The sequence below is a fragment of the Cladosporium halotolerans genome (assembly GCF_011745625.1).
Source record: "Cladosporium halotolerans strain TM138-S3 chromosome Unknown Sca42, whole genome shotgun sequence".
NCBI lineage: Eukaryota > Fungi > Ascomycota > Dothideomycetes > Cladosporiales > Cladosporiaceae > Cladosporium > Cladosporium halotolerans.
Window position 1 is genome coordinate 137,328 of NW_027191493.1, and position 24,907 is coordinate 162,234.

Consider the following 24,907-nt stretch of genomic DNA (forward strand, 5'->3'; position numbering starts at 1 on the left):
TAGGTATGCATTGTTTTGTACGTCTTTGGCGCATTGAGCCCTTCCCTGCATTTCTGTGTGTCTTGACACGCGTGCCGGGCGAACGATGGAGCGATTTCTGAATCCTTTACACATGTTAAAGGCAAACCACAGTCTCCAAAAGCGACGTGTACAAGTCATAATATCAATGCAGGTCTTACCCAGAATAGGCCCCACAATGACTCCAACAATGAAAGGAAGTCTGAGATTTAGAGTTAGGTTGCTGCATCGCGTCGGCAAGCTTTCGGCGCGTCCAACGTAAGCTAGTGCCGAGGCTTGTATCTTTGAGGTAACCTCGGGATGAGCTCGAGATGGGCCCAAGCACATGGAATTCGAGCGATCTGTATCCATTGCGTCTTGATAGCAGTCCCATACCATCTCTTTATTTTCTCGTTTAAGGTCTATGAGGCTGTGCAAAGAGAATCATGGCACGCATTCCATACCCCTCTACCAATGACAAGGACTCTGCCAGCGCCGGCAAGCCTGTCCCTAACATCTTGAAGCTGTTGTCTCACAGTAGCGCGACGGTCAAGCACTGGGGAGCTGTCGGAGGCGCACAGTTCTCGCAGTTTGCGCTGAGCAAGAAGAACAGAGAGCTCCTCGTCCTCCTCACCACTGCGAAATTTGGATCGACTTACGAATGGACTCATCATGTTGCGCTGTCCGCGAAAGTGGGCGTCACTGACGAGCAACGCCAGTCACTTGCAGATGCGGGTAAAACTAGCGGATATTTCTCCAGTGTGAAGGCTGGATTCACAGACACGGAGATTGTGTTCCTGCAGTTCCTAGAATCAGTCATTGACACGGGCGAAGTCAGCGACGACCTGTTGGCGCAGATGAGGAAAGCCTTCTCAGACCGGGAAATCGTTGAGATCATCTCGATGCAGGCATGTTTTGTGAGGTCTGCTTTTTGGCCCGTTCTCCGCTGATCGATTCGCTGCAGGGGTTCTACTACACCTTCTCTAGACTAGATACGGTTCTGAAGGTGGACATGGAGAAGCCTGCGAAACCGAAGTCTTCGCGTCTTTGAGCGATGCCAGAAATCCTTTGTTCTCCAGACTGACAATTTGCCGAAATCGTCATGGAGGCGCCGAGACCATGAAGAATTCATTACCCAGAATAGAAGAGCGTACTGAAGTCCCCAGTGTCACTGGACTTCTACCTCCATGGCCCGCCATTTCACACTTTCCTAGCCCACCGCGGCTGAGAGTATGTCAAGCGAAGCTTCAGAATATGCATGTGCGATGGCAGCTCTCTTTCATAGCCTTCCCAAAAGCGTGAAAAGCTCCATGCGATCGATTGTCAGCACGAGCAAAATGCTGCTGATGCCCGTGGCGTTGGCCGTTGAGAAAACGATGCCGAGGAGAGCTTCGAGCGATGATTTGACGTATGCACGCGATGCTTGATAGCTTGATACCGTGATGAATTGATATCGGCAGCTGGACCCCCCTGTACTAGGCCTTCATAACGGTATGAGTGTCGTGTCACCTTTCGGATGTTGTAGTTTTCCGGGTGGCGACTTCCAGGAAGCGGAATGTCAGGCGTTCAACATGATTTCATGACCGGCAGGCCTAGCGGGCGCTTGCTGCTGGTATGGCGCCTTACCATATTGAGATGCTCAGATGATGATTTTCGAATTGGAAAGCATTTGAGACAAGTGCATCGAATTGTCCGTGACGGTGGCGGACTCACGCGGAAGAGCTTCGGCGTTTGACTCGGCTGGCGTGGCTGGAAAACGCTGCGCAGCGATTACCGTGGTGGACCACGTAGAACATCGACAGTATTGCCTCACGAGCCTGCCTTCTGACAACCGTCTTACGGCGGCGGTCACCTGCAGTCAGAGGATGTGGAGATTCGGTTGTATGTATCCGTGTTGGTCGAGCGGCAGCCTTCCAGGCTTTCAGACCGGAGACACAAGTGGCCGCTCAAAGACCTACCGAGGTAGGGCCTAGGACTCGTCAAATGGCAGCGTGACATGTCGACAAGGAGATAGGATTCCAGACAACCAGCTGTCGCATATAGAGTTCAGAGTCGCAGGTTGAAGAGGCAGAACGACGGTGTTTAGACTTTCTCGCATAGCCGGAGACGAGGCGCACAGAGGCCGGCGATACATGCACCGAAGGCTGGCCCGCCTGCACCGAAGCCGAGAGTCGGCAGGTGTGCCGAGCCTGCTGCCATGTACAGCCTGAGGTGGCACAGGCTCGACTGGCTCAGCTGGCTCAACTGGCTGCCCCCTCCACCTCCCGACACCCCCACCACGCAGCGCCAGCCCCGCGCCCCACCACCAGCGCCCCGCGACGACGACACGCCCAGTGACGCCGACGCCCTCCTACCCGCCGGATAAATTGGCTTGGGTGCAACCCCCAGCGCGCTGAAGCTTGACCCTCTGCCTCGCCGTCCTGACTGGCGCGGAATTGCTGCACGGTGGACTCGCTCGCCGGAATTGATGCACGGTGGAATCGCTCGCCGCCCAGTCCACAGCAGTAATGCAGTAATGCCTCGGACCGTCCACTGCCAGCGCCCTCTCGCTCGCACGCCGTCCCACGGTTGGCCCGAGAATGTGGGCATGACGCTCCGCCATCAGGGCCCTGGCGATCATTCTTCTACCGCATCGCGCCCGACTTCTTTTCCACCGACATACACCACTCGTCTTAACTCACCTCTCTCCTCCCTCTCCTCGACGCGATACCCCCGCCCGCACACATCATGTCGACCACCACAACCACCACCATTGCGCCTTCAAAGGCCAACATTGGCGTCTACACCAACCCAGCCCATGACCTCTGGGTTGCCGAGGCCGAGCCCAGCCAGCAGGAGGTTGAGAAGGGCGAGGCTCTGAAGGAGGGCGAGATCACAGTCGCGATCAAGAGCACCGGAATCTGCGGGTACGAAAGCACACCTCCAAGCCGCTCTTCCAATCTTCACAAAACAATTCCCCTAACAATTTTCCCAACAGCTCCGATGTCCACTTCTGGAAACACGGCTCCATCGGCCCCATGATCGTCGAAGACACCCACGTCCTCGGCCACGAGTCCGCCGGCGTCGTCGTCGCCAAGCACCCCTCCGTCACCTCCCACAACATCGGCGACCGCGTCGCCGTCGAGCCCAACATCATCTGCGGCGAGTGCGAGCCCTGCCTGACCGGCAAGTACAACGGCTGCGAGGACGTCGCTTTCCGCTCCACCCCGCCCGTCCCGGGTCTTCTCCGCCGCTATGTCAACCACCCCGCCGTCTGGTGCCACAAGATCGGCGACATGAGCTACGAGGACGGCGCCCTGCTCGAGCCGCTCAGCGTTGCACTCGCCGGCATGCAGCGCGCCAACATCACCCTCGGCGACAGCGTACTGGTCTGCGGCGCTGGCCCGATCGGTCTCGTCACTCTCGCTTGCGTCAAGGCCGCTGGCGCAGAACCCATCGTCATCACAGACATCGACGAGGGCCGCCTGGCCTTCGCGAAGGAATTCTGCCCCAGCGTCCGCACCCTCAAGGTCGAGTTTGGCGACTCGCCCGAGCAGTTCGCCGAGAAGGTCGTCAAGCTGGCCGACGGCGTCGAGCCCGCTGTCGCCATGGAGTGCACCGGCGTCGAGTCTTCCATCTCCGGCGCCATCCACGCCGCCAAGTTCGGCGGCAAGGTCTTCGTCATCGGTGTCGGAAGGCCCGAGATCAAGATCCCGTTCATGCGCTTGAGCACTCGCGAGGTCGACCTGCAGTTCCAGTACCGCTACGCGAACACTTGGCCCAGGGCTATCAGGCTGTTGAACGGTGGCGTGGTCGATCTGAGCAAGTTGGTGACGCACAGATTCAAGCTTGAGGATGCCATTGAGGCGTTCAAGGTTGCCAGCGATGCGAAACAGGGTGGCATCAAGGTCATGATCCAGAGCATGGACGAGGGTGAGAAGTGAGGTGGCTTGTCGCAGCGTGTTTTTATGAAAGAGCTATGATAAATGTTGATTAGAACCAAGCGAGGCGTTCAAGGCTTGTGGGGCGGAGTGGGAGTCTACCACTGAATGCGGCTTGGATATGGAGGAGCTGGGCTGGTTTGGGCATGATGCAGATGAGATACAATGAATAAGAAAAAACAATTTAAAACCAGATTACCTTGTCAGACGTCACTCTTCTACTTTGCGGCGAATTCCAAAACACAAACCCAGCCCTCTCCCTCCCCGCTGCCAACCCCACACTCCCAAACCGGCACGCACCTCACGTTCACCCCATCTCCCACAGCCGTCTCAAACTCCCCTCCAGCCGCAAACTCAGGCACCCCGGTGACAGTCGCTATCACCGCTTCCCTGAGCTTCCGCCCACTGAACGCTTCCTTGCCGTCCATCGCCGCGAACTTCTCTCTCATCTCGCCAGAGACGAGCGGGATCTTGACGCCGACCAGCAAGCCGGAGGCGTCGAAGCGGGAGGGCTGGAGCAGCATGAAAGTGCTGTGGGCTGTTTGATGAGCCGATAGAAGGGTGAGGAGGGAGCGGGTTTCGGGCGTGCAGGTCTTGCTGGTGAGAGTTGGCAGCGTGGCTTTCGCTGCTGAAGAGGGAGCTGGCGGTTCTTCGGCGCCGTCCAGGTTGGCCCAGTCGATGCTGGGACTGGACGCGGCTTCTGGTGATGGGGTGGCGGGGACGGGTGTGAGGATCTCGATGTCGTCGAGAGTGCAGGCTTGCCCGCGCGCGAACTCGGCCAGCGCCGCGTACTGGAATTGGTGCGTCAGGTCGGTTTCTACGAGTAGTGTGAGGGACTTTGCGCCCGTTTTGCGGTCGCAGCCGGAGTGTAGTGTTTGCAGGGTGATTCTGCTTTCGGGCGCGATGGTGCTTTCTGGTGGAGAGATCAGGAGCTTGCTTGTGTGTGAGACACCGTAGGGTATCGCGAGGTGGGTGCAGTGGCCGGGTGGAAGGGAGGACGCGGAGGACTGAATCACTGGGCAGCCGGAGATGGTGGTGTCGATGAGGGCTAGGGTGCTGGGGTCTTCTGAGATCAGTAGGTTCGCTGTTGAAGCGGGATGCTGGCCTTCGAGATTGCTCAAAGATGTGCTGCTGCTCGCACTCTCATGTGACACATCGCTGGGAAGCTCGTCAAAATATGCTCTGCGGACGCGCTTCTGTACCAGCGGAGTCGCGGCCAGAGCTGTAGTCAGCCGGTCCACTTGGGCGAGGGTCAGGCTTACTTTGCGCTTGTTCGATCCCCTCTTCGGAGTCGCCATGTCGACCTTTAAAGGCTCTTGGAATGTCAAAGCCTTCAACTTCTCGCTAATCTCACCTTTGCTATCTGATTCCGCGGCAGGAGTGACTGGTGGAGTGGGCTGCGGACTGGACAGGAAGACCGAATTCTTCGTCGCGTCGATGGGCGAAAAGTAGATATCGGTACTGGAGCCGCCAGAGCTTGTCGGTGTATGGGTAGGAGAGTTCTTCTCACGACGGCTGGCGCTCCTAGCAAGGTGGGAAATCGGCGGTGTGATGTATTCGAAATACTGGCTCATACGTCCGTTGAGGAACTCAGGCCCCTCTTTCTTGCCGTTTGTCATCCCAGCCTCGGATTCATTGACAGTTGAAGGTATCTTGAGCTTCAGCTTCGCAGAACACTCACGCTGAGCTCCCTTTTTGGATCTCAATGCGATCTCAGATATTGTTCTCACAGGCAGTGGAGGTAGAGGCCTTTCGGGCGGCGGGCTGCCATCAAACTTGAGATTGCGCGCTGTATCTGATGTACTGTCAGACTTCGACGTGCTCCCTGAGATCCGCGTGCGGCCCATCAGCTGCGCCGCAGAGGAGACAGTGTAGTCTGAGGAAACCATGAGTCCTGTTCGAATAAGTCAAAAAGTAGGGAGTGTTTCGTAAGTCGAAACCGACCAGGGACACCACACCGCCCAGCAGTGTTCAACAAATGTGTCGTGAAAGTGGTGTGGGAGGTCTCAGACCTCGCTAATCGTGCTGCAGCGAAGTTGGGGAATTTTGAGACTTGCTCACCTGGCGAGGGAGTAGCATTTTGCAAAGATGGTCAGTTTGGACAAAGGGAAGTGTGGTCTTTGAGGACGGAGATTGGACAACGTCATCAGGCGGCGTCAAGACAATGCAATGTAGCAAGGCTGAAAGAAAGGACAAAGGGATTGCGGAGGGGGACAAGGTGAGGTCGGTTTCTGAGGGTTGCGGGTCGAGTAAAGCTGGTGTTTGACACGTGATTGGACTTGTATTCGTGTGATCGTTCAAATTTACAGTAAAATCGCCTGTCTGCCATGCTTATTATGCATATCGCGCTTATGTGTGGTCTGTCGGTTCTCCGTGAACCCGTGCATCGCTTTGTTCCATGTGATCTCATCGACAAGCTGTCGTGAGCGCACTGCGCCGTGATGGAAGAAGTTGAATGAATTAGGAGCAGCCAGTTCTTAGGTCCGAGAACACTGTCGTAGCTCGGCTTGCCAAAAGCGACTTTGCCGGCAGTCCAGTGTCAGTGCTTGAGTGGCACACTGCCACAGCTGTCTAACCGCTGAGAAGGTACTCCACTGCGCCTTGAACGCTGCCGCCGCTGCGTCTCAGGGCCTGGACGTTGCGTTCAAACTCGTAGAAACCCATGTCGTTGAGCTGTTGTAGTTGTGCCGCATATCTCTCTTCAGGAGGCGTGTTGTCTGGTGCAGCAGCTTGCTCGCCTTGGCCGCCCATGCCACCCATGCCACCCATGCCTGCGAATGGGTTGAACCCGGCTTCGCCTGCTCCGCCTGCTCCGCCGCCTCCCATCATCTGCATCATTTGTTGCATCATCTGAGGATTCTGCATGAGCTGTTGCGCGGCAGCTTGGAAGGGATTGTTCTGCTGGCCTTGACCTTGCCCCTGCGCACCACCGCCAAATATGCTGGCGAATGGGTTGGGTGGGGTTTGTTGAGCGCCTTCGGCTCCGGTATTTTGGCCGGGCGTGGTACCCGCACCTGCGCCTGCTCCCAACCCGGCTCCTGCTCCAGCTCCTGCTCCGGCTCCAGCGCCGGGGAAGAGTGCTGCAAACGGATTCGCACCACCGGCACCGCCGAATGGGTTCGGTGGTGCGTCTGTGCGGCCAGTCTGACCCTCTGACGTGTTGTTGCTGTTGTTTTCCGCCGGCGGGGTATTATCTGTCTGTCCTGGCATTGGAAAGCTTCCTGCACCGCCTGCTCCGCCTCCCATCGATCGCTGCATCTGCATCTGCATCCTGATCATATCCGGGTTCATCATCATGCGCCTGAGCTCAGGGTTCTCGATCGCAGCACGAGCCATGGGGTTGTCGCGGATCATAGGATTGTTCCGCAGCATGTCTATCACGGCAGGGTTGTTCATGGCTTCGTTCATCTGCTGGGCGAAATTGGGGTCTTCGAGCATCCGCAACATGTTCTCGGGGTTCGGCGGAGCACCCATCCCGCCGTCGGCACCAAACATGTCTGCGCCGGGAAGACCATGGAAGCCGGCATAACGTGCGCCGGTCAGCTGTGCCAGAGGGTTGCCTGCGCCGGTGCCAGCTTGGATGTTCTGAGGCACGTTTCCTGCGGGGCTGCCGCCGGCGCCAGGTGGCACCGCTGAGCCGCCTTGGTTCGCAGGGTTCTGTCGCTGGTTGCTCTCGGCGCCCTTGACGAGGTGTACTGTGTTTCCTTCCTTGATCTTGCAAGTGCTGAGGGTGTCCGGATCCTTGAGGACACGTCCGCTGTAGATGAGTCGTTGCCTCTCGGCGGGAATGTTCGCGTAGTCGGAGGTAGACAGCTTCTGCTTGAGGTCGCCCACAGTCATTGAGCGGGGTACTGTGACGGCATGTTTCTGGTCGGAGGAGGACTTGACTGTGAAGGTGATTTGCTGGTCGCTGGGTGCGTTCTCGTCGGCCATCTTGGCCTGGTCGATGGTGGTGATGTGCGGGTTGTGTGAGTGTGAGAGTGGTTTGCTAGAGCAAGTCGAGGTATAACAGCAGGGAGGGCTCAGCGCAGTGGATGCTGGTGCGTTTCGGTATTACAGAGGTGGATGCGAGTGAGGGCAGGGCGGTGGTGGCACACAGAAGCACAGAGAAGGCGGCGGACACATGCGCCTGGCGTGGGACGGACTTGCGGGCGCTGATGCCGTCACTCGCACCTGGCCAGCAGCCAGCAGCCAGCAGCTCGGCAATGGGGAGCGTGAGCAGCCTGAGGCAGCGAACATCCAACCTCCCCCCTCCGAGATATCTTATCTTAGCGCTGCATCTGCCCACTCGTACGCCCACCACTGCCGTTGGAGGCGTCTTCAGCCGCAGAAGCGAGCTAAACTAAAAGGCAGCGAACACCGACTTTGCAAATGCGTTGTCGGTGGAGCTTTCCATCGCAGAGTAAGTACTCCGTGATGAGTCGTCTCGCACAATTGCGCCCTCGCTGAAGTCATGTCCGCTCTCTTTGAGGACTCCAGCCATTCCGAGCGATTCTTCAGCACACTTCCGAGAAGCTCGTCAACAGAAGCCATCCATCTCCGGGTGCTTGAGTGGTTCTCGGACGACACTGGCGGGTACGCTGACTTCTCCGTCTCTTCGGCCGAGGAGCTTTTCACGCGAGATACCGATGCCAATTGCAATCTGAGGGTCATTTTCGCACCGTCCCAACCGACCCCGGGATCTTGGGGTGAACAAAGAGCCTTTCAGGCCATCTTCCAATACTACGACGTACCTTCTACGCTCACCTCCGAGTATTTTACTAGCCCTGCATACTCGTTTGGGAAGAGACAGGGTCTAAAGGACCCCGAAGTTGATATCGCATGGACACGCTTCCTGTGCAAGGATGTCTTGTCTCATCCTGGCGATCGAGATGAACGTGAGCTCAAATTCCATGACAACTTCCTCTGGATTAAATGCATCACACTGCTACACACGCGCAATCGGGAAGACAAGTCAAGATGCGTGACTATGCTGTGCTTCGGCGCTCCTCAGGCGGTCAGAGAACGCTTCGAGCGTTTGCTAAAAGCTCATGCTTGGATGGACGCGGTGCACGAGCCGTATATTCTCTTTGCTCTCGTTTTCGAGCAGTGCTTTTTTTTGCTTGACAAAGCAGCTTGGACCCTTGCGACTTGGTTCCGTCCATTGGAGAGGGCGACCTTAGATCGCGCCCGCACCGAGGTTTCCGGGGTGGACTGGCGATGGTCGATGGACTTTGCCAAGCTACACGAGATTGCGAAGCACGCTATTTATTTAAACGAAGCTGCCACTGCTGCGGTGCTTGAGATGGAAAGCGTTCTTTCGCACCTCCAAGATCCCTCACACCAGACGGATGCCAATCCTTTGATCCAGGCCGCTATCTCGCAGCTTCAGTACCAATCTTCGGCTTTCCGCTCGACCCAGCTGAGACTTTCGAGTCTCGACAAGCGCATTGCAAACGTAATAAGCCTTTCTTTCAATCTCGTCAATCAGCGTGACAGCCGGCTTTTGAAGCACGACAGCAACGCCATGAAAGCAATCGCACTGTTGACGCTGGTTTTCTTGCCAATGACGGGCATTGCAACGCTATTCAGCACCCCGTTCTTTGAGGTAAGAAACGGTCAACTTGTAGTTGCCATGTCCTTTTGGGTTTTCTGGGTTATCTCGGTCTGCCTTACGCTTGTTGTCGTGGCTGCCTGGTTTTGGTGGTATCATAAAGTCAAACAGCAAGCTGCAGTCGTCAAAAAGTAACGGGATTGAGATACGCCTGCGGATCTCGGAGTCTGATACAGGCTTTGTCAAGGAGCGATTGTAGGGGCTCATGATTTTTTCAACACAAATCTTCGCATCCTTTAGCGGCTACTTGTCGCGCGCCCTCAGCGTTTGCTTAGCTTAGCCTGCACATACTAAATCTGGCACAATGCAAAATTATCCTGGCACTGCTGGTGACTATCGCCTCGCTGCTTAGCCTTGTTGCCGTGGACAGCATTGCGGTTGCTTCAGGAAACGCGAGCCGCTCTAAATGCGTTTGGGAACGCCCTAAAACGCTGTGTCATTAACCAGCTTCAAAATGTGTCAGAGGAGCAGTTTGATCGATCCACTCAATCTCAGTATAGATGTGTGTATGTGCGTCATGCTTTCGAGTCTTGCCGCCCCTATCACTTTACAATAGTACTGCCTCTCTTGACGACTGCTTCTATATACCGTGCACACAAGCAAAGCTGACATAGAAAGACCATTCAATGCTCAGAATACCAGCCTCGGAGTTGCGAGTGGTCCTTTCGTAGCGTCGCAGTATCAAGGACACTTCCATTGCCGCTAGCGACAAATTCATGGGTAAGATGGGTAACGTTGTGGAACGTAAGGCGCGACCACCCGTACACTGTGTCAAGCGCGAAACGAGAATAGTTCTTTAAGGGTTTCACAAGCGAATCCAGTCCATCGTAATGGCCCGCGGCGCCGTTGGTGATGTACCAGGGATATGTCGGATTTTCCAGCTCATTAGCATCGATTTGGTAGTTGTAGAGCGGCGCGTTGCGCTCATAGGCATGAACGTGACCCGACAGAACAAGATCCACAGAATGATTGAGGAAGAGAGGCTCAAAAACATCCTGGCAATCGAGGCAAACGCTGCTTGATTTGTTCTTGGCGGAGATGTACCACGGGCGATGCCCAGAAACGACAATCCACGGTGTTTTCGACCTGTCGACGAGAGCAAGGTCTCGGGCGAGCCAAGTGGTCTGCTGATTCATCTTGGAGCCAAACGGGCCGGAGTCTTCGTGTTCAGAGCCACCCACTTCGTCCGGTCCAATAAGCCCGTGGCCGAGATCCGTCTCGGTATCAAGCTGGATGAAGTGTGTCATACCGTGATCAAAGGAATACCAGAAATTGCCGAGGCCGTTACTCTCCACCGAGGGCATGCGAAAGTGGTTGCGGTAGCCAGTGAAGTTTGTCTGGCCAGGCATGCAGATGCTGTCCGTGTAGGTGATGTTGTGAACCAAGTCACTTGTGCCACCGTTGTCGCAATTCGCCTCGTGATCGCCAGGACCCACCATGTACGGCTTGGTGGAAGTGATCGGAGTCATCTCATCATAGAATGCATTGAGAATCCGCTCGTAAGTTTTGACACCATCTGCAACACTGAAATTGGGCAAGTAGCCTTGGATGGACTCCTTAAGCCAGTAGTCGGCATGAGCGATGTCACCGGCTAGAAACTGTCAGCGGACCAGCACCATGAACACGCTGAGTGCATCAAACTTACGGTGCCATAGAAAATCAAATCCGTGAAGCATGCTCTCAAGGGACTCGATGGTGTTGTTTTCACCTGGCTTCAGCGGGACCGCGCCTCCTGTTCCCGCTGATGTCGAGAGCCCAAGAGAACCCATCGTACCCATGTCGACAACCACAGCAGCAGTGAATGGAGCATGATCCCCTGCAGCACGGCTCGTGACAAATGTGAACGGGGTGGTTGAGTTGCTGCACTCTGGTTGATAGTAGTACTTAGTGTTGGGCTTCAGTCCGCCGAGCTTGACGTGGTTGTTGTAGGTGGTCGAAGTACGATAAGTCACCGAGATGTTCGAGCTGGCTTGCTGATCAAGATGGTCGATGCACTCGCCAAAGTGTACCCGAGGTTGCTCGATGCGCGAGAAGGTATTCCAAGATACATGCATGCCAGTGCTGCCAGCATATGCCAAGCGTAATTGCATTGGTTTGTGGTCATGGCAGGAGCCATTGTAGGCCACTGTCGATGCTAAGCTGACACCAAGAGGAATCAAAACGAGGCTGGAAGAAGGCTTCATGCTGACGTGCCACGGGCTAATGATTTTGGCAGAGTACTGCGTCACATCGAGCTATATACCTGGACTGTGACTTAGAGGTACGACACGGCTGAATGGAGTGCAAATTAACGAGAGGTGACGCTCGCCACGCGTCGGTCAGAGCACACGCTGCCAATAGCTACGCTTGAGACGTGAACGTGCGTGCGATGTACATACCGCATGCCCTACCGCTTTGGAGGCTTAACGAGAAGCTTGTGAAGCTTGAAGGCACGTGGGCCGCTAGAAATGGGCCAGCCCGTCTGTTGTGCCGCTCTCCACGTGCCTGCGTTCAGGCTGGATCAAACGATGCCGAGATCCGAACAGCCGTTGCAAACCCGAGATCTCATGAATGTGTACGAGTCTCTCAAATCTTCGATGTCCACAATCGTTTTACTGACTCTATCATTGCCTGCTCTGCAAGACAGCCAGACCTACAGGTTGGCGTCATGTTTGAGATTCGAGAATAAGCTATGCTCAGATGGAAATCGAATACGCATGAATGGATTTACAGTAGCGTGCATCGTTACGGTCACACGAACAAAAAGGCAGTCAGCTTATTATGAATGTATCACCCTACCATTTGTGAGCTTGGTCTACACCTTATCGGGGTCTACACCTCATCGAGTCCAAAGGTGTCACCATATTCCGGCAGTCCAATCAATTGTCGTCAATCTTTGTTGGAAGAATTTGTCTGCTCGCCGGCTTTGTGGCAAGTTTCGACGTATGCAGAAGCAAAGCGCTTAGAGGTCAGACAAAGGGAGCATAAGGTAGGTTTGGCGAGGCGTGTGACCGTAAAATGAGCTCAAAGTTTACATAGCATCCAGTTCTTGTCTCGCGAGCAAAGCATCAGTTTGATTCATGGCACCGGAATCACCCCATTCACATCAACTTCTCATTTGACATGAAGACCTCTAGTGTCCTCCTTAGTCTTGGGACCGTGGCCTACGCCATCAATCTTCGTCTCTGAGTTTCTAGTAGTGTCTGTCGGGATCATGGTGCGGCACTTCTCTATACCGACTGGCAGCCCGGTGTTAAAGCTGCCTTCCTTAGTCGCGATATATCTGACTCACTCTGACGACTGAACAGGCATGTTGCGACCGACCCACCGGTGTCTTCATTTCCATCATTCTATGGCACTCCAAGAGAGTGGTTTATTGAAGTTCGCAGGCATGAAGGCGGCAACTCCGAGCATATCAAAACCTTTGAGGCCATCACGGAGGTAGTCTTCAAGTGTCTGACCAGCGGTCCATACACTGGTGCCGGGTATGGCTTCCGCTCAAGAAAACGCAACAGTCGTGAAAATCTGGCCATTGCCAATGGTTTAGAGGCGGAGTATGCGTGTTCGACTTATCAGAAGCCAGAAATTCTCGAAACTGGAGACGCGCAAGGATTTCGCTCGTGAGCTTGTCTGACGTACAGGTATCTGAGTTGGTGAGCAGAGCGCTAAGGGCTCTATTGCGTCAAATTGCCAGAAGTTCAAGATCAAGGGGTGAAATCGGTCACAGAGGGGTTTCAACCAATGTTAATTTTTTTTTACTGGGATTGCTTCATATTGGTGCTTAAGTAACTCCATTCGAGGACTTTGCGTTTTTTTCTCTCATTCGAAAGCCAATGAAAATCTTGACAACTCCTTAGAAAGGCCCAAGATCGGTCGTGTGAGTGCCCGCAAATCGTAGATTCTCCGCCGCGTCATGTTGGCGAATGCCGTATCATGTGCTGAGCTGTGGACACACCAACATAAAAATCGCTCGTCTATCGTTCCAAATCCGCCATAGATTACTTAGTTGGGCAATTGCATAATTTCTCGTTTCTTGGAACCTGATCTCTTCTTATCGTGTACCAGCGTGAACTCTAAATTCAACTATACAGAGTCCAGTCATAATGAAAGATATTGCGGCTACGCACATGCAAAGAAAATGGCGGTGTGGTATACGTGTCCTGCAGTTGGAGATATGGAATCTGATAATGTAAGGTAGGTAGACTTGAGATTCACACTTCGCTTTCTCCAGATCTCGCTCGTTCGTCATTAAATTTTTCTGACCCCATACCTCCTAATACCTACCATGGTTTCCTACAAGACTCCCTCAAGCAGGCTTGCTCATTATCAGGCTTGGACCAATGCCTGGCTTGCTACCAAGCCATCTGATCTGCCAGCCGAAGAATGCTTGTCAATTGTAGAGGCAGAATGCATTATTTGGATACATCAAGAGGAAGGTCTTACGAATCAAGACACCAAGTGGTTGCACAGGCTTGTCGCTTGCTTCAAAAAAGCCGCAAAAGCCCGAATCATCCGTCTAGGCGGTAGTGTTCCACCATCGTGCGATGAGTGCGACGTGCTGTCCGAGAACTATGATGCCCGGGTCGAGTGTGGCTGCTCTGGCCTCTACCCTGTACCGAGGACCTTTGGTGCGGCCGAGCTAAAGAGCTGCGGATGCAAGTCAATCGAGCGCATGATTTCAGCAGGCGAGCTGGTGAACACCAAACAGGATGAATGGAATCGCTCGGTCTTCTTCTCCTCGAAAGGACTGTCCTCAGCTATGACAGAACTCGCGCTCTGCCACGCGGACATCCAGCCTCGACCTTACACTTGCCTCGGAACCAAAGCTTGGCCTGAAGTTCGAGCACCGGATCGCAAGCCTCATCCTGACAGAGACCTCGACGAGAGCACCTACAGCGAGCTGTTCCCGACGCATGAGCGCATACGATTGAGCGCAGACGCAAAGCATTTTTTCGCCGTGGCAAGCGGTGCTTCACTGATCGATGCCGGGATACAAATGGCCATTTCAGATTCAGGAAACGACATTCTGATCGGGGATTATTGTGACGCAGCCTCCGAAGACTGCCTCATGGCCCTACAGCAGATCGGTGCCGCTGCCTTTGCCTTTCTCAAGCTGTGTGTCTACGCCGGCTTGATGACAGACTCGCATTTCGACCACCTCGTGGCGCAGACGATTCAATTCCGCATCATTAGCTACTGGAGAGACCACGCCCTGTCACGACGCCCTAGCGGCGTGTACGGTAGTCGTATGACAGGGATGGAAGTTCACCGACACATTGACCTAGGAATGATTGTCGGAATAGTCACCGCCTCGATAGCGACGGGACAGACCTTGACTGCAGAAGAATACAAAGAAGTGGTCGACGCGACCGTCCTCATCAACGATCTCATCGACTTTCGTGGCGATACATGGAGGAACCAACGCGAAAATGTTGTCCTTCGTGGAGTCCGAGGATGCTTGTGCAGCTACCTCGACAGCCTACTGTGCAACTGCATTGGATCTGCCGCGGACTTGGTCTCGCGTGGTGGGATTTTCGCCCTCAACGTCATGTGCTTCTGCAATTGGATGTTGATGAGCTCTGGACATAAGCTGTTCGAGACATTCCACGGAACGCACCCATCTGGCGAAGACCAACTATGCCACTATAAGTCAGAAGACAGCGGCGGGTTCGAAGCGCTTCTGGGAGCTCTTGAGTCGTATGGTACCCTTGGCGAAGATGGTCCCAACATCAATATGAGGAGGAAGGATCTTCAGCTTCGCTATTCCAGGCACCGGCAGACTCCCGAGACCCACATCAGATGGATGGCGGATGTCGTTCGAATTGTGTTACACCCGAAGACTCTAAGGCGACTTGTCGATGTCGTGCATTACTCTTGGTCTGGCAAGCTGGGCAAAATTGATTATTGCGCATGATGACAGGGGAATATTGGAATTTCTCAAGTACAAGTATGACCATTCACTCAACTGCAATGTAATTGATGGTGATAGATCAGGTTGAATGATGGTCTGAAATATCGATCCATCATTGGGTTCCTCACAGGTGCGGATCACTTCTCGATTGTTAGCGTGTGGAACGCAAAAATAATAGAAGTTCCCGGCCAGATCGTGCAAAAAGCACCATAGCACATGGTGTTGTGAAGTTTTGCGGTGGCCGAGAAATCTGATCATAAATATATGGAAGCGACTTGGAAGTGTATATCCTCTCTCAACCCCTCCATACCGGCTGTGTGCGTGAAGCCCTTTTTGAGGACACTCGTAGCACCTGGAACGGGCTCAAAGCCCATTCGTGGCCAGAAGTCTCCAGTCTCTATCCGCGAGTAATTGACAAAAAGCCGCGAACCACCTTTCTCAACCGCCGCTTTCAATATGGCGTCAAGTAGGAGCCTACTTAGCCCTCGTCTCCTATGTGTTTCATCGACGCAGAAGCAGCATATTTCCCATTCCACGGCTGAGTTGAATGGCGCGGGCGATTGACCGGAGTCAGTAGGAGAAGATGCAGTCTGACCCTGTCCAACCTCGGCGCTCTTCTCTTTGTTGATCCAGTCGATACCTCTGAACGGTAAGAGGCCGCCGCAAGCTGAAGGGATGCCGTCGAGCAGTAAGACGGCGAGGTAGCCGTCGACTCCGAGTTCCTCCGCCAGGCGCTCAATGCCGATAATTGGGTTTGGATTGAGACGAGTCCAAGAGGGTGGAAAAGCCTGGATGTCCTTTCGCTTGAAGGACGAGATGATCATGGAATGCAAGGCCGAAGTCCATGGCTGGCTCGGTAGGGCTGCCGAGGGGACAACGGCTATTTCCGGGATGAGCGAGGTCATGGTTGTGGCGCGAGGCGTCACCAATAGTGCGCGCGTGAGACGGAGTGCTGACGAACAAATGGACCGCGCTTGTCCGGCGGTCTAGGAATGTCACCTTTGGGCGTCTGATCGCATATAAGTAGATGTTTGGCTGCGATAGTATGAATCACGGAAGCGAGCATGGGCGCAGACTTGCTTTCGAGTCACCATGTGAGTGTTCAGCTGCGCAGCGCAGTGGAGCACCGGTATCATTGTCATGGTGAAGATGCTGCGCAGGTATGTTGCCAATTGTTGGACTCGTTTGCATGTTATGTTACCTTTCGAAGGATCGCAGGCGTCGCGCACTATTGGCCATAAATCTCCTACACACGCCGGCAGTCGCTTAGACCAGAGGTGTCACCGAGAAGGACAAATCGTTCTCAGTCCTCCTCCGCCTTGGGCTTCCATGGCTCGGATGCCTCGGCAGAGCTATTCTTGTCATAACGGCGCCGGCTAAGGCGCCACGGCGAGGCTGAGGCGGCGCTGCCGCGGAGGGCGGCGGGCAGAGTCGATAGTCTGCTTCGGCCTTCGCGTCGAGCAGCCTCTGCGGCGTCTGCGCAGATCTGGTGGAGGATGCAAGTAATAATATTGCCAAGGCGCAGGTGTCGTGCGGAGAATTGATCGAACAGACCGGCTGTCATGCACGCAATAAACACACGTGCATACCTACACACAACAGACCGCCGCCTACCGCGTGGCCGGACAAGGCCTTATCCACCTCCACGCCCATCTCCGCTGCAGCCGCTCACTGCGCCGTGCGTGCGCGTCCGTCCGGTGCCGCAGACGTCATCAGCCTGCGACCGGGCAAACACTGCGGTACCAGAGTGCGTGAGGTAGCTGTTGCTGGTATAGTCGCCAGCCGACTCGCTCCGGCCGCGTGCGCTCCATTTGCGAGCACAGAGAGGCTTACCTGAGCTGCCCCAGGCTCTTCACTACCTTATCCAACCTCTTGCGCCCCTCCGCAGACCTCGTCTCTTACTTGCGCGCTGCTTTCCGTTCTGACTCGCCGTCTCGGCCTGAGACATGAAAGCCTTGTGATGACTCTGCGCTGACTGGAGGCTACAAATCGCCCTGCGCTGTCTGTACCCTGAAGAACCTGGACCGCGGGCTCTCATTAGAACGACAACAGATCACCGGGACTGTCAAGGCCGGTGTCGCATGCTGCCTGAGACCCGCGTGAGACAAAATGCCCGGACCAACGCTGTGGGAGAGGGTGCGTAGCGGAGGCAAGACAGGCTTCGACAAGGCATGGAACGCAGTCGACAAACTTGGAGCGCCGGTAAACAGGCTCTCTAACAAGCTGGGAAGCGAGGCGTTCTGGCCAACCACACTGGACAAGGAAAGCGACAAGGCGGCGCGCATTCTGAAGTCGTTCTGCAAAGATGGCTTCTACGCCGAGGAAGAGCAAGGAAACACCGATGGGCCAAAGCAGAAGCAGAAGGTGCTCAAGAAAATACCCGCGGAAGTCATCAAGAATGCAAAGGCGCTGGCAATATTTACAACAATGCGGACCGGTCTGTGGATGTCTGGCGCCGGAGGCTCAGGCGTGCTGATCGCAAGAAAAGATGACGGATCCTGGTCACCGCCGTCCGGCATCATGCTCCACACCGCGGGCTTGGGTTTCATGGTGGGCATTGACATCTACGACTGTGTCGTCGTCATCAACAGCGAAAAAGCATTGGAGGCGTTCTACAAGGTACGCTGCACATTGGGAAGCGAGATCAGTGTGGCTGCTGGACCAATCGGTGCGGGTGGAGTACTGGACACGGAGGTACATAAGCGCCAAGCGCCCATTTTCACCTACATGAAGAGCCGAGGGTTTTACGCAGGCGTACAAATAGACGGCACGATTGTCATCGAGCGGACAGACGAGAACGAACGTTTCTACGGCCAGCGCATCGGAGTAAAGGATATCCTCGCAGGCAATGTCCAATATCCGCCACTAGAGGTGAAACGCTTGCTGGAGACGATCAAAGCCGCACAAGGCGACACAGACGTGGACGAAAGCATTCTTCCGGACCAGCCTCCTCCCAGCGATTATGAAATCGACGACGGACACCTCTTTGGCGTTCCCGACAACGAAGACCCAGATCCATATGGCGTTCTAGCTCTAGAGAAGGAAGGAATGGCTGTGCGCGACGCCGGGACTCATGAGCGCGCCTCATGGGAGCAATTCAGCTTCAACCCATCGCCTACCAGCCCTATACACGCAGTGTTTGCTCGCACATCTGGAGAAAGACCTCGATCAGGAATGAGTTCTGGCTTCGCCCTAAGTCGTCCGGTGAGTTGGCGCACAAGCACGCAGAGCTCGAACATTACAGCGGCACCCAAGGCTCCCTCAAGCTTGCGCACCAGCTTGGAGCAAAGCCGCCCGCCTCCTTCAATGGTCGACAGCAGCACACAAACCGACTTCCCGGACGTGCCTTCTTCAACGCGTTCGAGCAGTAGACGGAGCAGCCACGGTGGCGAATCGAGTACGGGGAAAAATGGTAAAGAGAGCACATCGGACAGCAGCAGGAGAAGCAGTAAAAGCAGTGCTCCCAACAAGAACATCCAAAACATCCCCGAGAATGAGATCCTCAACACGCAGCCAGGTCACGGATTCGTCACACCGCCTCGTACTCCAGATGTGGACGAGACTCCGAAACCAACATCTCGACACCACGAGGCTGACGCCGTGAAGAGCGACGAGAATGAACGGGACGACGAGGACGATCATGAGGACGTTCAAATCGTGGACCACGGACCCATGGTACACAGTATCCAGACTATTCAGCCCGCCACACAGCAGAAGATATCTAAAGCGCGTCTGGTAACAGTGGCGAAGCGGGCCCCGCCAAAGCTCCCTCCCAGGAATCCGAACAGAAGTGGCAGGGGCCCTGTGGTAATTGGTGGTAGTCCGACCGGGAGCACGACCGAGGACTTGGAAGGCTCGCCTGCTGGGAGCGACATCAGCCGCAGAGCGAGTAGCAACGCTTCGCCTTCCCTCACAGCTACCAATGGTGCGGCAGACCCAGTGAACAAAGGTATGGAGCAGATTAGCTTGAACGACAACGAACCTGAAGAAGAGGACATTGGGAACCGTAATCCATGGGCGAAGGTGCATGAGAGGCGCAAGAGCCAAGAAGAGCAGCAAAAGAAGGACGCAAGGGACAGCATGCCCGGGGGGTTTGATTGATTATTAAATGGCCGCCCTTAGAAGCCAAGGCGTTTTTGGAGGAACCCCGGGATCTCAGGGCCGGGCCACGTTTACGAATCTGCAACGAATTTCAAGGGGATCTAGCGAGGAGCTTTACGAATTTGATTGGGAGTGGAACAGGCTTCCGAGTTGTTTGAACATAGATCGTAGCATACAGATTGACATCATATCTGAATGCATGAGCAAAGAACAACTCACACTCACTGCCTCATGTGCGGAGCATTCTCACAACTTCGCCTGCCCATCTTGCGGCACCTTGACTACGACTTTGCCCCAGGTCTCCCTCCCGCCTAGGGCCTGCAACGCCTCACCGACCCTCTCCAATCCCACATATTCCTTGTCCTCGAAGTTTGTTCCACGTATCTTCTTCGCCTCCATCAACTCGAACAGTCCATCCCAAACAATCTGCTGCATTTCCGGCTCGTTGTACGCATACGCGCCCCAATGCAACCCGATCACCGAAATGTTCTTCAATAGCAACTTGTTCATCGCCACTTTCTCGATCTCACCTCCAACAAACCCAACGACGATCAACCGTCCATTCCACGCGATGCATTTTGTGCTCTTATCGATCAGCCCCACAGGATCGTACACGATATCCACGCCCTTCTTTCCCGGCGTCAGCTCCTTGACCTTCAACGGCCAGTCCTTGTCCTTGTAGTCAATGCAGTAATCCGCGCCGAATCTCTTCGCAACCTCAAGCTTATGCGCCGTTCCCGCAGTTGCGACAACCGTGGCGCCAAACGCCTTTGCAATCTGCACAGCTGCAAGTCCGACTCCGCCCGCGGCCGCGTGCACCAGCACCCAATCTCCCTTCTTGATCCCAGCTCTTGTCACAAGCGCTGCGTAGCTCGTTGGCATCGTGACGAACAAGCCTGCCGCCTCAAAGAGACCCCATCCCTTCGGGACAGGCTTCAGCTGCGCCTCTGTAGCACAGACGAGCGTTGCGTACCCGCCTTGCGCCGCGCCGAAGACTTTGTCGCCCACGGCGAATTTGGGGTTCTTGGAAGATGCTGGCACGGCGGTGATGACGCCGCTGAATTCGGAGCCGGAGATCCAGGGGAGGGGAGGCTGGTGCTGGTATTTGCCGCGGATTTGAAGAAGGTCGAAGAAGTTTGTTGCGGTGCTGTGGATGCGGATTGTGTATTGGTCTGGTTTCGGGACGGGGTCGGGCAGGGTGGTCACGCGGAGGTCTTGAGGTCCCTAAAGGCGAAGCGGTTAGACAGATGGGTGTGAGGAGATGCGCGAAGCAGGAGCATGGAAAGGGAGGGTAGACGGACGGAGACGTATTCTTTGACTTGGATGCCGCGCATTGTGGAGGGAGGTGGCTGTTCGCTTTTGGTGGATGGAGGAAGGGATACGACGATGTATACAGATATGGGACTGGGGAATGTCGACGCGGACGAATGATGCACCTCTTCGCGTCTCTGTTGGACTTGGTGGTAGATGCTTAGTACATGGTAGGGAGCTGTGTTCGTCCACTCGGGATTCTGGCGGCTATTGAGCTGTCTCGTCGTCGGCCAGCTTCATGAGCCGAGGCACGAGCAGAACGCTAGCCGACCTCACACCTGAGGTGGTATACGCATCACAAAGGCCCAAATTGGAACCATGCATACTTCAAAGGAAGCACGCCAAATGGCGAGAGGCAGATGTGCAAGCGGACGAACTCGTTCCGTATCACACGCTGCCTGTCAGGCGTCGTAGAGTCATCAGTAGGAGAAACCTGGGAAGCAAATGCCCTGACGTCAACGAGCGAGGTACTATGTATAGTAAAGTAAACTGCACCACAGCCACGTTCCTCGCGTATATGCGCGACAAACTGTCGCACATACGCGCCGCGGACAACTCAGCCGCGCAGCTCGGGCTGGGCCAATACTCGAGGCCGTACATCTATACCAAAGTCCTTGAGCTTCGCAGTTGATCACTGGGTCGGGTCCTATCTCGGCGAGCCATCCCGACGCCAAGGCCTCGCCAATCCCCGATCTCCGTCCTCCCCTTCTCTTGCCCAGCGCCCAAGAACGACGAAGCAGACACCGCGCCTGGGCCGGTCGCGGACCCACCAGCCACACTCCTTGCTCGCCGGAAGTGCATATCTCAAGCTGGAAGCACAGGAATGAGCGTCCAAATGTCGGCATGTCGATAAGCAAGGCATAGCGAACTTGCACAGCGGAGAACTCTGACGGCAAGTTCTTGTGTGTTAGCAAAATTGAACGAACAAGTATTTCTACCGGCAGCATCGTGCGCCGGCTGTGTCCGAGTGTGTTGAAACTTCCCATTCTGCCAAGTTCAGCCCGAGTCAGCGCCCAGCAACCAAGGCTCATCCTCCTCCTATTGTCCACCGATGGCTCCAGCCATGCCGCGTAAACAGGATTGCCAATCAAGCACTAGCCGCCGTCTTGCCTGGCCGCGCACTGGACATGATGCTGACCGAACCAATTGATCGACTATCTACGCACGCTCCGCGAGACACTTCGTGGGCTTCTTTCATAGCATCGGTCTCCGATTCCATCCTCAACTATGACCTCCCGTCAAATCTCCTACAGAGATCGACGAAACGCCCCGATTATTTCTGACCTCCTGCTTCTCAAGTATGGCTAGGCAACGGCCCCTGTATCAGGCTGCCCTTTTCCCCCGGTCTATCCCGTCCCTACGCCACCTACATTACTAGGCATCATACTTAGAATGACCTTTCGCTCGAGCTTCGTACACCCCCAGCTTCCTCGGATGCTACGCACAACCATCGAGCCTACCTTGCTCCTTCACTATATCACTTCAATTGATACTCTGGTCTGAAAATCCTCTCCTCGCGTTGGAGAGTCCTCAAGGACGAAACCATTGCGAATTTCCAACTCTTTTGTCCCATCAAACGCCTTCGGCATCATACTACCGCGTCCTGGATTATCAGGCGGAGCCATTATCAATCATGCCAACCCTGGATATTAGCGAGCTCAACATCGTTGTCGCGGTGCTCGGTGCGAGACCAATACCCCAGGGCACGAGCTATATGGCTAATCGCCACTAGGCGCTTTTACCATACTATACGGTCTTTGCTCAGTAAAGATTAAGCAAGTATGGTACCTTGGCGAGGCTCTTCCAGCACTACTTGCTGGAATCATCCTTGGGCCTGTAGCTGCCAGGTTCCTCGACTCTGAACGATGGGGTTCTGCCGTCCAGGATCAAACAGGGGCCATCACTTTGGTACGCTCCCTGTACACCTATTCGATCAAGATGGCTGCCTCGCCATTTTGTCAATGTAGCTGACGTCGTACAGGGTGTTGCCAGGGTCGTCATCGGCGTTCAGCTTGTGATTGCGGGCTACCAACTACCCGCAAAATACCCTTGGCATCGCTGGAAAGACATGGTCCTCGTCTTGGTCCCTATCATGACAATCATGTGGCTCTGCACCACTGGATGCGTCATGCTTGTGATCCCAAAACTGACCACACTTTCTGCAATGGTCATTGCTTCGCAGGTCACCTGTACAGATCCTATCCTATCGCAGGCCATAGCGAAGGGCCCCTTCGCAGACAGATACGTCCCACGAGCACTGCGAGAGATCATTTCGGCTGAAGCAGGCGCTAATGACGGCTTCGGCTTTCCCTTCCTGCTACTAGCTACGTTTCTCATCCGCCATGCTCCCAAAGAGGATTTGAACTTCATATCTAGCTCTGCTCACTTAGCCAGCAGAGCAGAAGAGGTAGGCCGCCTCGGCGGCGGCGTGGGGGAAGCCATCGAAAGTTGGGTTGTCGAAGGTTGGCTATACTTCATCTTGCTCGGCGCAGTCGTCGGCGCCGTGCTGGGCATTACAAGCATGTTTGCTGTCACATTCACACTGAAGCGGTTGGTATCTCCCTGTCTGCAAACTCCCTGTCTCTTTCGTACACGGACTAATTTTGGATTCAGCAAATGGATTGATACCGAGTCCCTTCTCCTTTTCCCGACCGCACTTGGCCTCTTCATACTCGGTGTCACCGGACTCGCCGGTTTGGATGACCTGCTCGCATGTTTCTGCGCTGGAATGGCTATGAACTGGAATGGAGTGTACCTCCACGAAACACTTGCCCGGCACGACGAAGTCAACTCCTCCATCGACGTGCTCCTAAACTTCGGCGGCTTCATGTACATCGGCACCATTATGCCGTGGTCCGAATTCAACTCCGATATTACAGGTATCACGCCCGGTCGCTTGGTCGGCCTAGGCTTCTTGGTTCTGCTATTCCGACGCATCCCAGCGATCATGGTCATGTACAAAGCGATGCCAAACACCGTCAAATCTTGGAAAGAAGCCCTATTCATGGGATACTTTGGCCCCATAGGTATTGGCGCTGTGTTCTACACCGAGCATTCGGTACATCTGTTTCCCGAGCTCGATGCCGTTGAGACTCTTGAAGAACAGAACTTGCTCCGGGCAATGAGGCCAGTGGTATACTTCCTTGTATTGTTCAGCATCGTAGTGCACGGTCTGAGTATCCCTGCGCTGGAGTTGATCTACAGGTGGCAGGGTGTACAGCCCATCATGGAGCTTCAGCCGAGCATGGAACGCAGGAGGAGCGTGAGCGAGCCGCTACCGCCGAACAGCCACGTGGATCCGAGGTTTGGCAGCGTGGTTAGGCACAACCGCTTTTCGAGAGTCATAAATCGGGACGAGATCGGCGATCTCGAGGAGAGATGGTCTAGCAGGCCTAAGAACGCATCGGCATCCAGACCAACCTCAAGAGGCGTATCTTGGGTAGTCAGTCCCCACTCGAGGACCACGTCAAGAGGCAGGCAGATACCTATGACGCCGGTATGGCGGTTAGGGCGCGACGATAGTAGGGACTCGCTTAAGGATCAAGGCCGCGACTCGTAAATGTATTTTCGTAGTCAGTTACAATCGTCGCTTGCGACGTACTTTCCCGGTTCCGTACTGCGATGCCATCATAGATGTTTCATAATACAGATCGATGAAGCATCTTAAGAGACACAAGTAGCAACGCATTCTTAGCACGTGGTAACGCGACACGTTTCTATGATATCTTAGTAGGTATCTTAGCTACTAGCTTGAGCTTGGATCTACTATCATTGACCTGTGACCTCTTTGCAAATTGAAGACCAGCAGAAACATTACCTATCTGGCGTCACCACTTATCGCTTCCATGATGGACCCATTGATCGCCAATAGCAAGCATTTTGCAGTTTTAGCTTCAGGTCTCTCCTGACATTCTGATATTCAGCTTCTTCGAAGACGTTGAACAGCCCGAAAGGATCTTTCTGCGTGTCGAACAATTCCCACTCCCGGTCTTGATCACCTCGCCAAAAGGCAACGGAGGAGAACACTGATCTCCTACTAACCCTCGCCAAAAGGCAACGGAGGAGAACACTGATCTCCTACTAACCCTAAGGCGG

General features: G+C 54.7%; 10 protein-coding genes across 10 annotated transcripts; 6 read left to right on the top strand and 4 right to left on the bottom strand.

Moving 5' to 3' along the window:
- Positions 1 to 443: 443 nt before the first annotated feature.
- Positions 444 to 1,048, top strand: WHR41_08431 (uncharacterized protein; the record flags this gene model as incomplete). Its single annotated transcript, XM_069377035.1, has 2 exons — positions 444 to 905; positions 962 to 1,048. 2 exons carry the CDS (start codon positions 444 to 446, stop codon positions 1,046 to 1,048), a joined length of 549 nt encoding a protein of 182 aa, XP_069225988.1.
- A 1,335-nt stretch (positions 1,049 to 2,383) lies between these two features.
- On the top strand, positions 2,384 to 3,920 carry ard-1 (L-arabinitol 4-dehydrogenase; the record flags this gene model as incomplete). The annotated part of the gene is made up of 2 exons (XM_069377036.1): positions 2,384 to 2,903; positions 2,975 to 3,920. The coding sequence occupies exons 1-2, from the start codon at positions 2,725 to 2,727 to the stop codon at positions 3,918 to 3,920; spliced, it is 1,125 nt and encodes a 374-aa protein (XP_069225987.1). The 5' UTR covers positions 2,384 to 2,724.
- A 2,568-nt stretch (positions 3,921 to 6,488) lies between these two features.
- WHR41_08433 (uncharacterized protein) lies at positions 6,489 to 7,850 on the bottom strand (the record flags this gene model as incomplete). The annotated part of the gene is made up of 1 exon (XM_069377037.1): positions 6,489 to 7,850. The coding sequence occupies one exon, from the start codon at positions 7,848 to 7,850 to the stop codon at positions 6,489 to 6,491; it is 1,362 nt and encodes a 453-aa protein (XP_069225986.1).
- A 520-nt stretch (positions 7,851 to 8,370) lies between these two features.
- Positions 8,371 to 9,645, top strand: WHR41_08434 (uncharacterized protein; the record flags this gene model as incomplete). The annotated part of the gene is made up of 1 exon (XM_069377038.1): positions 8,371 to 9,645. One exon carries the CDS (start codon positions 8,371 to 8,373, stop codon positions 9,643 to 9,645), a length of 1,275 nt encoding a protein of 424 aa, XP_069225993.1.
- A 266-nt stretch (positions 9,646 to 9,911) lies between these two features.
- On the bottom strand, positions 9,912 to 11,906 carry WHR41_08435 (uncharacterized protein). Its single transcript, XM_069377039.1, has 2 exons — positions 11,156 to 11,906; positions 9,912 to 11,101 (listed from the first exon to the last, which is right to left on the bottom strand). Exons 1-2 carry the CDS (start codon positions 11,691 to 11,693, stop codon positions 10,134 to 10,136), a joined length of 1,506 nt encoding a protein of 501 aa, XP_069225992.1. The 5' UTR covers positions 11,694 to 11,906; the 3' UTR covers positions 9,912 to 10,133.
- Positions 11,907 to 13,774: 1,868 nt separating this feature from the next.
- On the top strand, positions 13,775 to 15,403 carry WHR41_08436 (uncharacterized protein; the record flags this gene model as incomplete). Its single annotated transcript, XM_069377040.1, has 1 exon — positions 13,775 to 15,403. The coding sequence occupies one exon, from the start codon at positions 13,775 to 13,777 to the stop codon at positions 15,401 to 15,403; it is 1,629 nt and encodes a 542-aa protein (XP_069225973.1).
- A 251-nt stretch (positions 15,404 to 15,654) lies between these two features.
- Positions 15,655 to 16,305, bottom strand: WHR41_08437 (uncharacterized protein; the record flags this gene model as incomplete). Its single annotated transcript, XM_069377041.1, has 1 exon — positions 15,655 to 16,305. The coding sequence occupies one exon, from the start codon at positions 16,303 to 16,305 to the stop codon at positions 15,655 to 15,657; it is 651 nt and encodes a 216-aa protein (XP_069225990.1).
- Positions 16,306 to 17,509: 1,204 nt separating this feature from the next.
- WHR41_08438 (uncharacterized protein) lies at positions 17,510 to 19,501 on the top strand (the record flags this gene model as incomplete). Its single annotated transcript, XM_069377042.1, has 1 exon — positions 17,510 to 19,501. One exon carries the CDS (start codon positions 17,510 to 17,512, stop codon positions 19,499 to 19,501), a length of 1,992 nt encoding a protein of 663 aa, XP_069225975.1.
- Positions 19,502 to 19,665: 164 nt separating this feature from the next.
- WHR41_08439 (uncharacterized protein) lies at positions 19,666 to 21,194 on the bottom strand. Its single transcript, XM_069377043.1, has 2 exons — positions 20,803 to 21,194; positions 19,666 to 20,725 (listed from the first exon to the last, which is right to left on the bottom strand). The coding sequence occupies exons 1-2, from the start codon at positions 20,833 to 20,835 to the stop codon at positions 19,748 to 19,750; spliced, it is 1,011 nt and encodes a 336-aa protein (XP_069225974.1). The 5' UTR covers positions 20,836 to 21,194; the 3' UTR covers positions 19,666 to 19,747.
- A 654-nt stretch (positions 21,195 to 21,848) lies between these two features.
- Positions 21,849 to 24,450, top strand: WHR41_08440 (uncharacterized protein). The gene is made up of 4 exons (XM_069377044.1): positions 21,849 to 22,494; positions 22,545 to 22,720; positions 22,794 to 23,362; positions 23,426 to 24,450. The coding sequence occupies exons 1-4, from the start codon at positions 22,446 to 22,448 to the stop codon at positions 24,369 to 24,371; spliced, it is 1,740 nt and encodes a 579-aa protein (XP_069226034.1). The 5' UTR covers positions 21,849 to 22,445; the 3' UTR covers positions 24,372 to 24,450.
- The last annotated feature ends 457 nt before the right edge of the window (positions 24,451 to 24,907 follow it).

Coding starts and splice junctions, on each gene's coding strand:
- WHR41_08435 (XM_069377039.1), bottom strand. CDS start 11,693: ATGAAGCCTTCTTCCAGCCTCGTTTTGATTCCTCTTGGTGTCAGCTTA. Junction 11,102..11,155: donor ATTTGATTTTCTATGGCACC/GTAAGTTTGATG, acceptor GACAGTTTCTAG/CCGGTGACATCGCTCATGCC.
- WHR41_08439 (XM_069377043.1), bottom strand. CDS start 20,835: ATGCGCGGCATCCAAGTCAAAGAATACGTCTCC. Junction 20,726..20,802: donor AAGTCAAAGAATACGTCTCC/GTCCGTCTACCC, acceptor CTTCGCCTTTAG/GGACCTCAAGACCTCCGCGT.
- WHR41_08440 (XM_069377044.1), top strand. CDS start 22,446: ATGCCAACCCTGGATATTAGCGAGCTCAACATCGTTGTCGCGGTGCTC. Junction 22,495..22,544: donor CATCGTTGTCGCGGTGCTCG/GTGCGAGACCAA, acceptor AATCGCCACTAG/GCGCTTTTACCATACTATAC. Junction 23,363..23,425: donor GTCACATTCACACTGAAGCG/GTTGGTATCTCC, acceptor TTTTGGATTCAG/CAAATGGATTGATACCGAGT.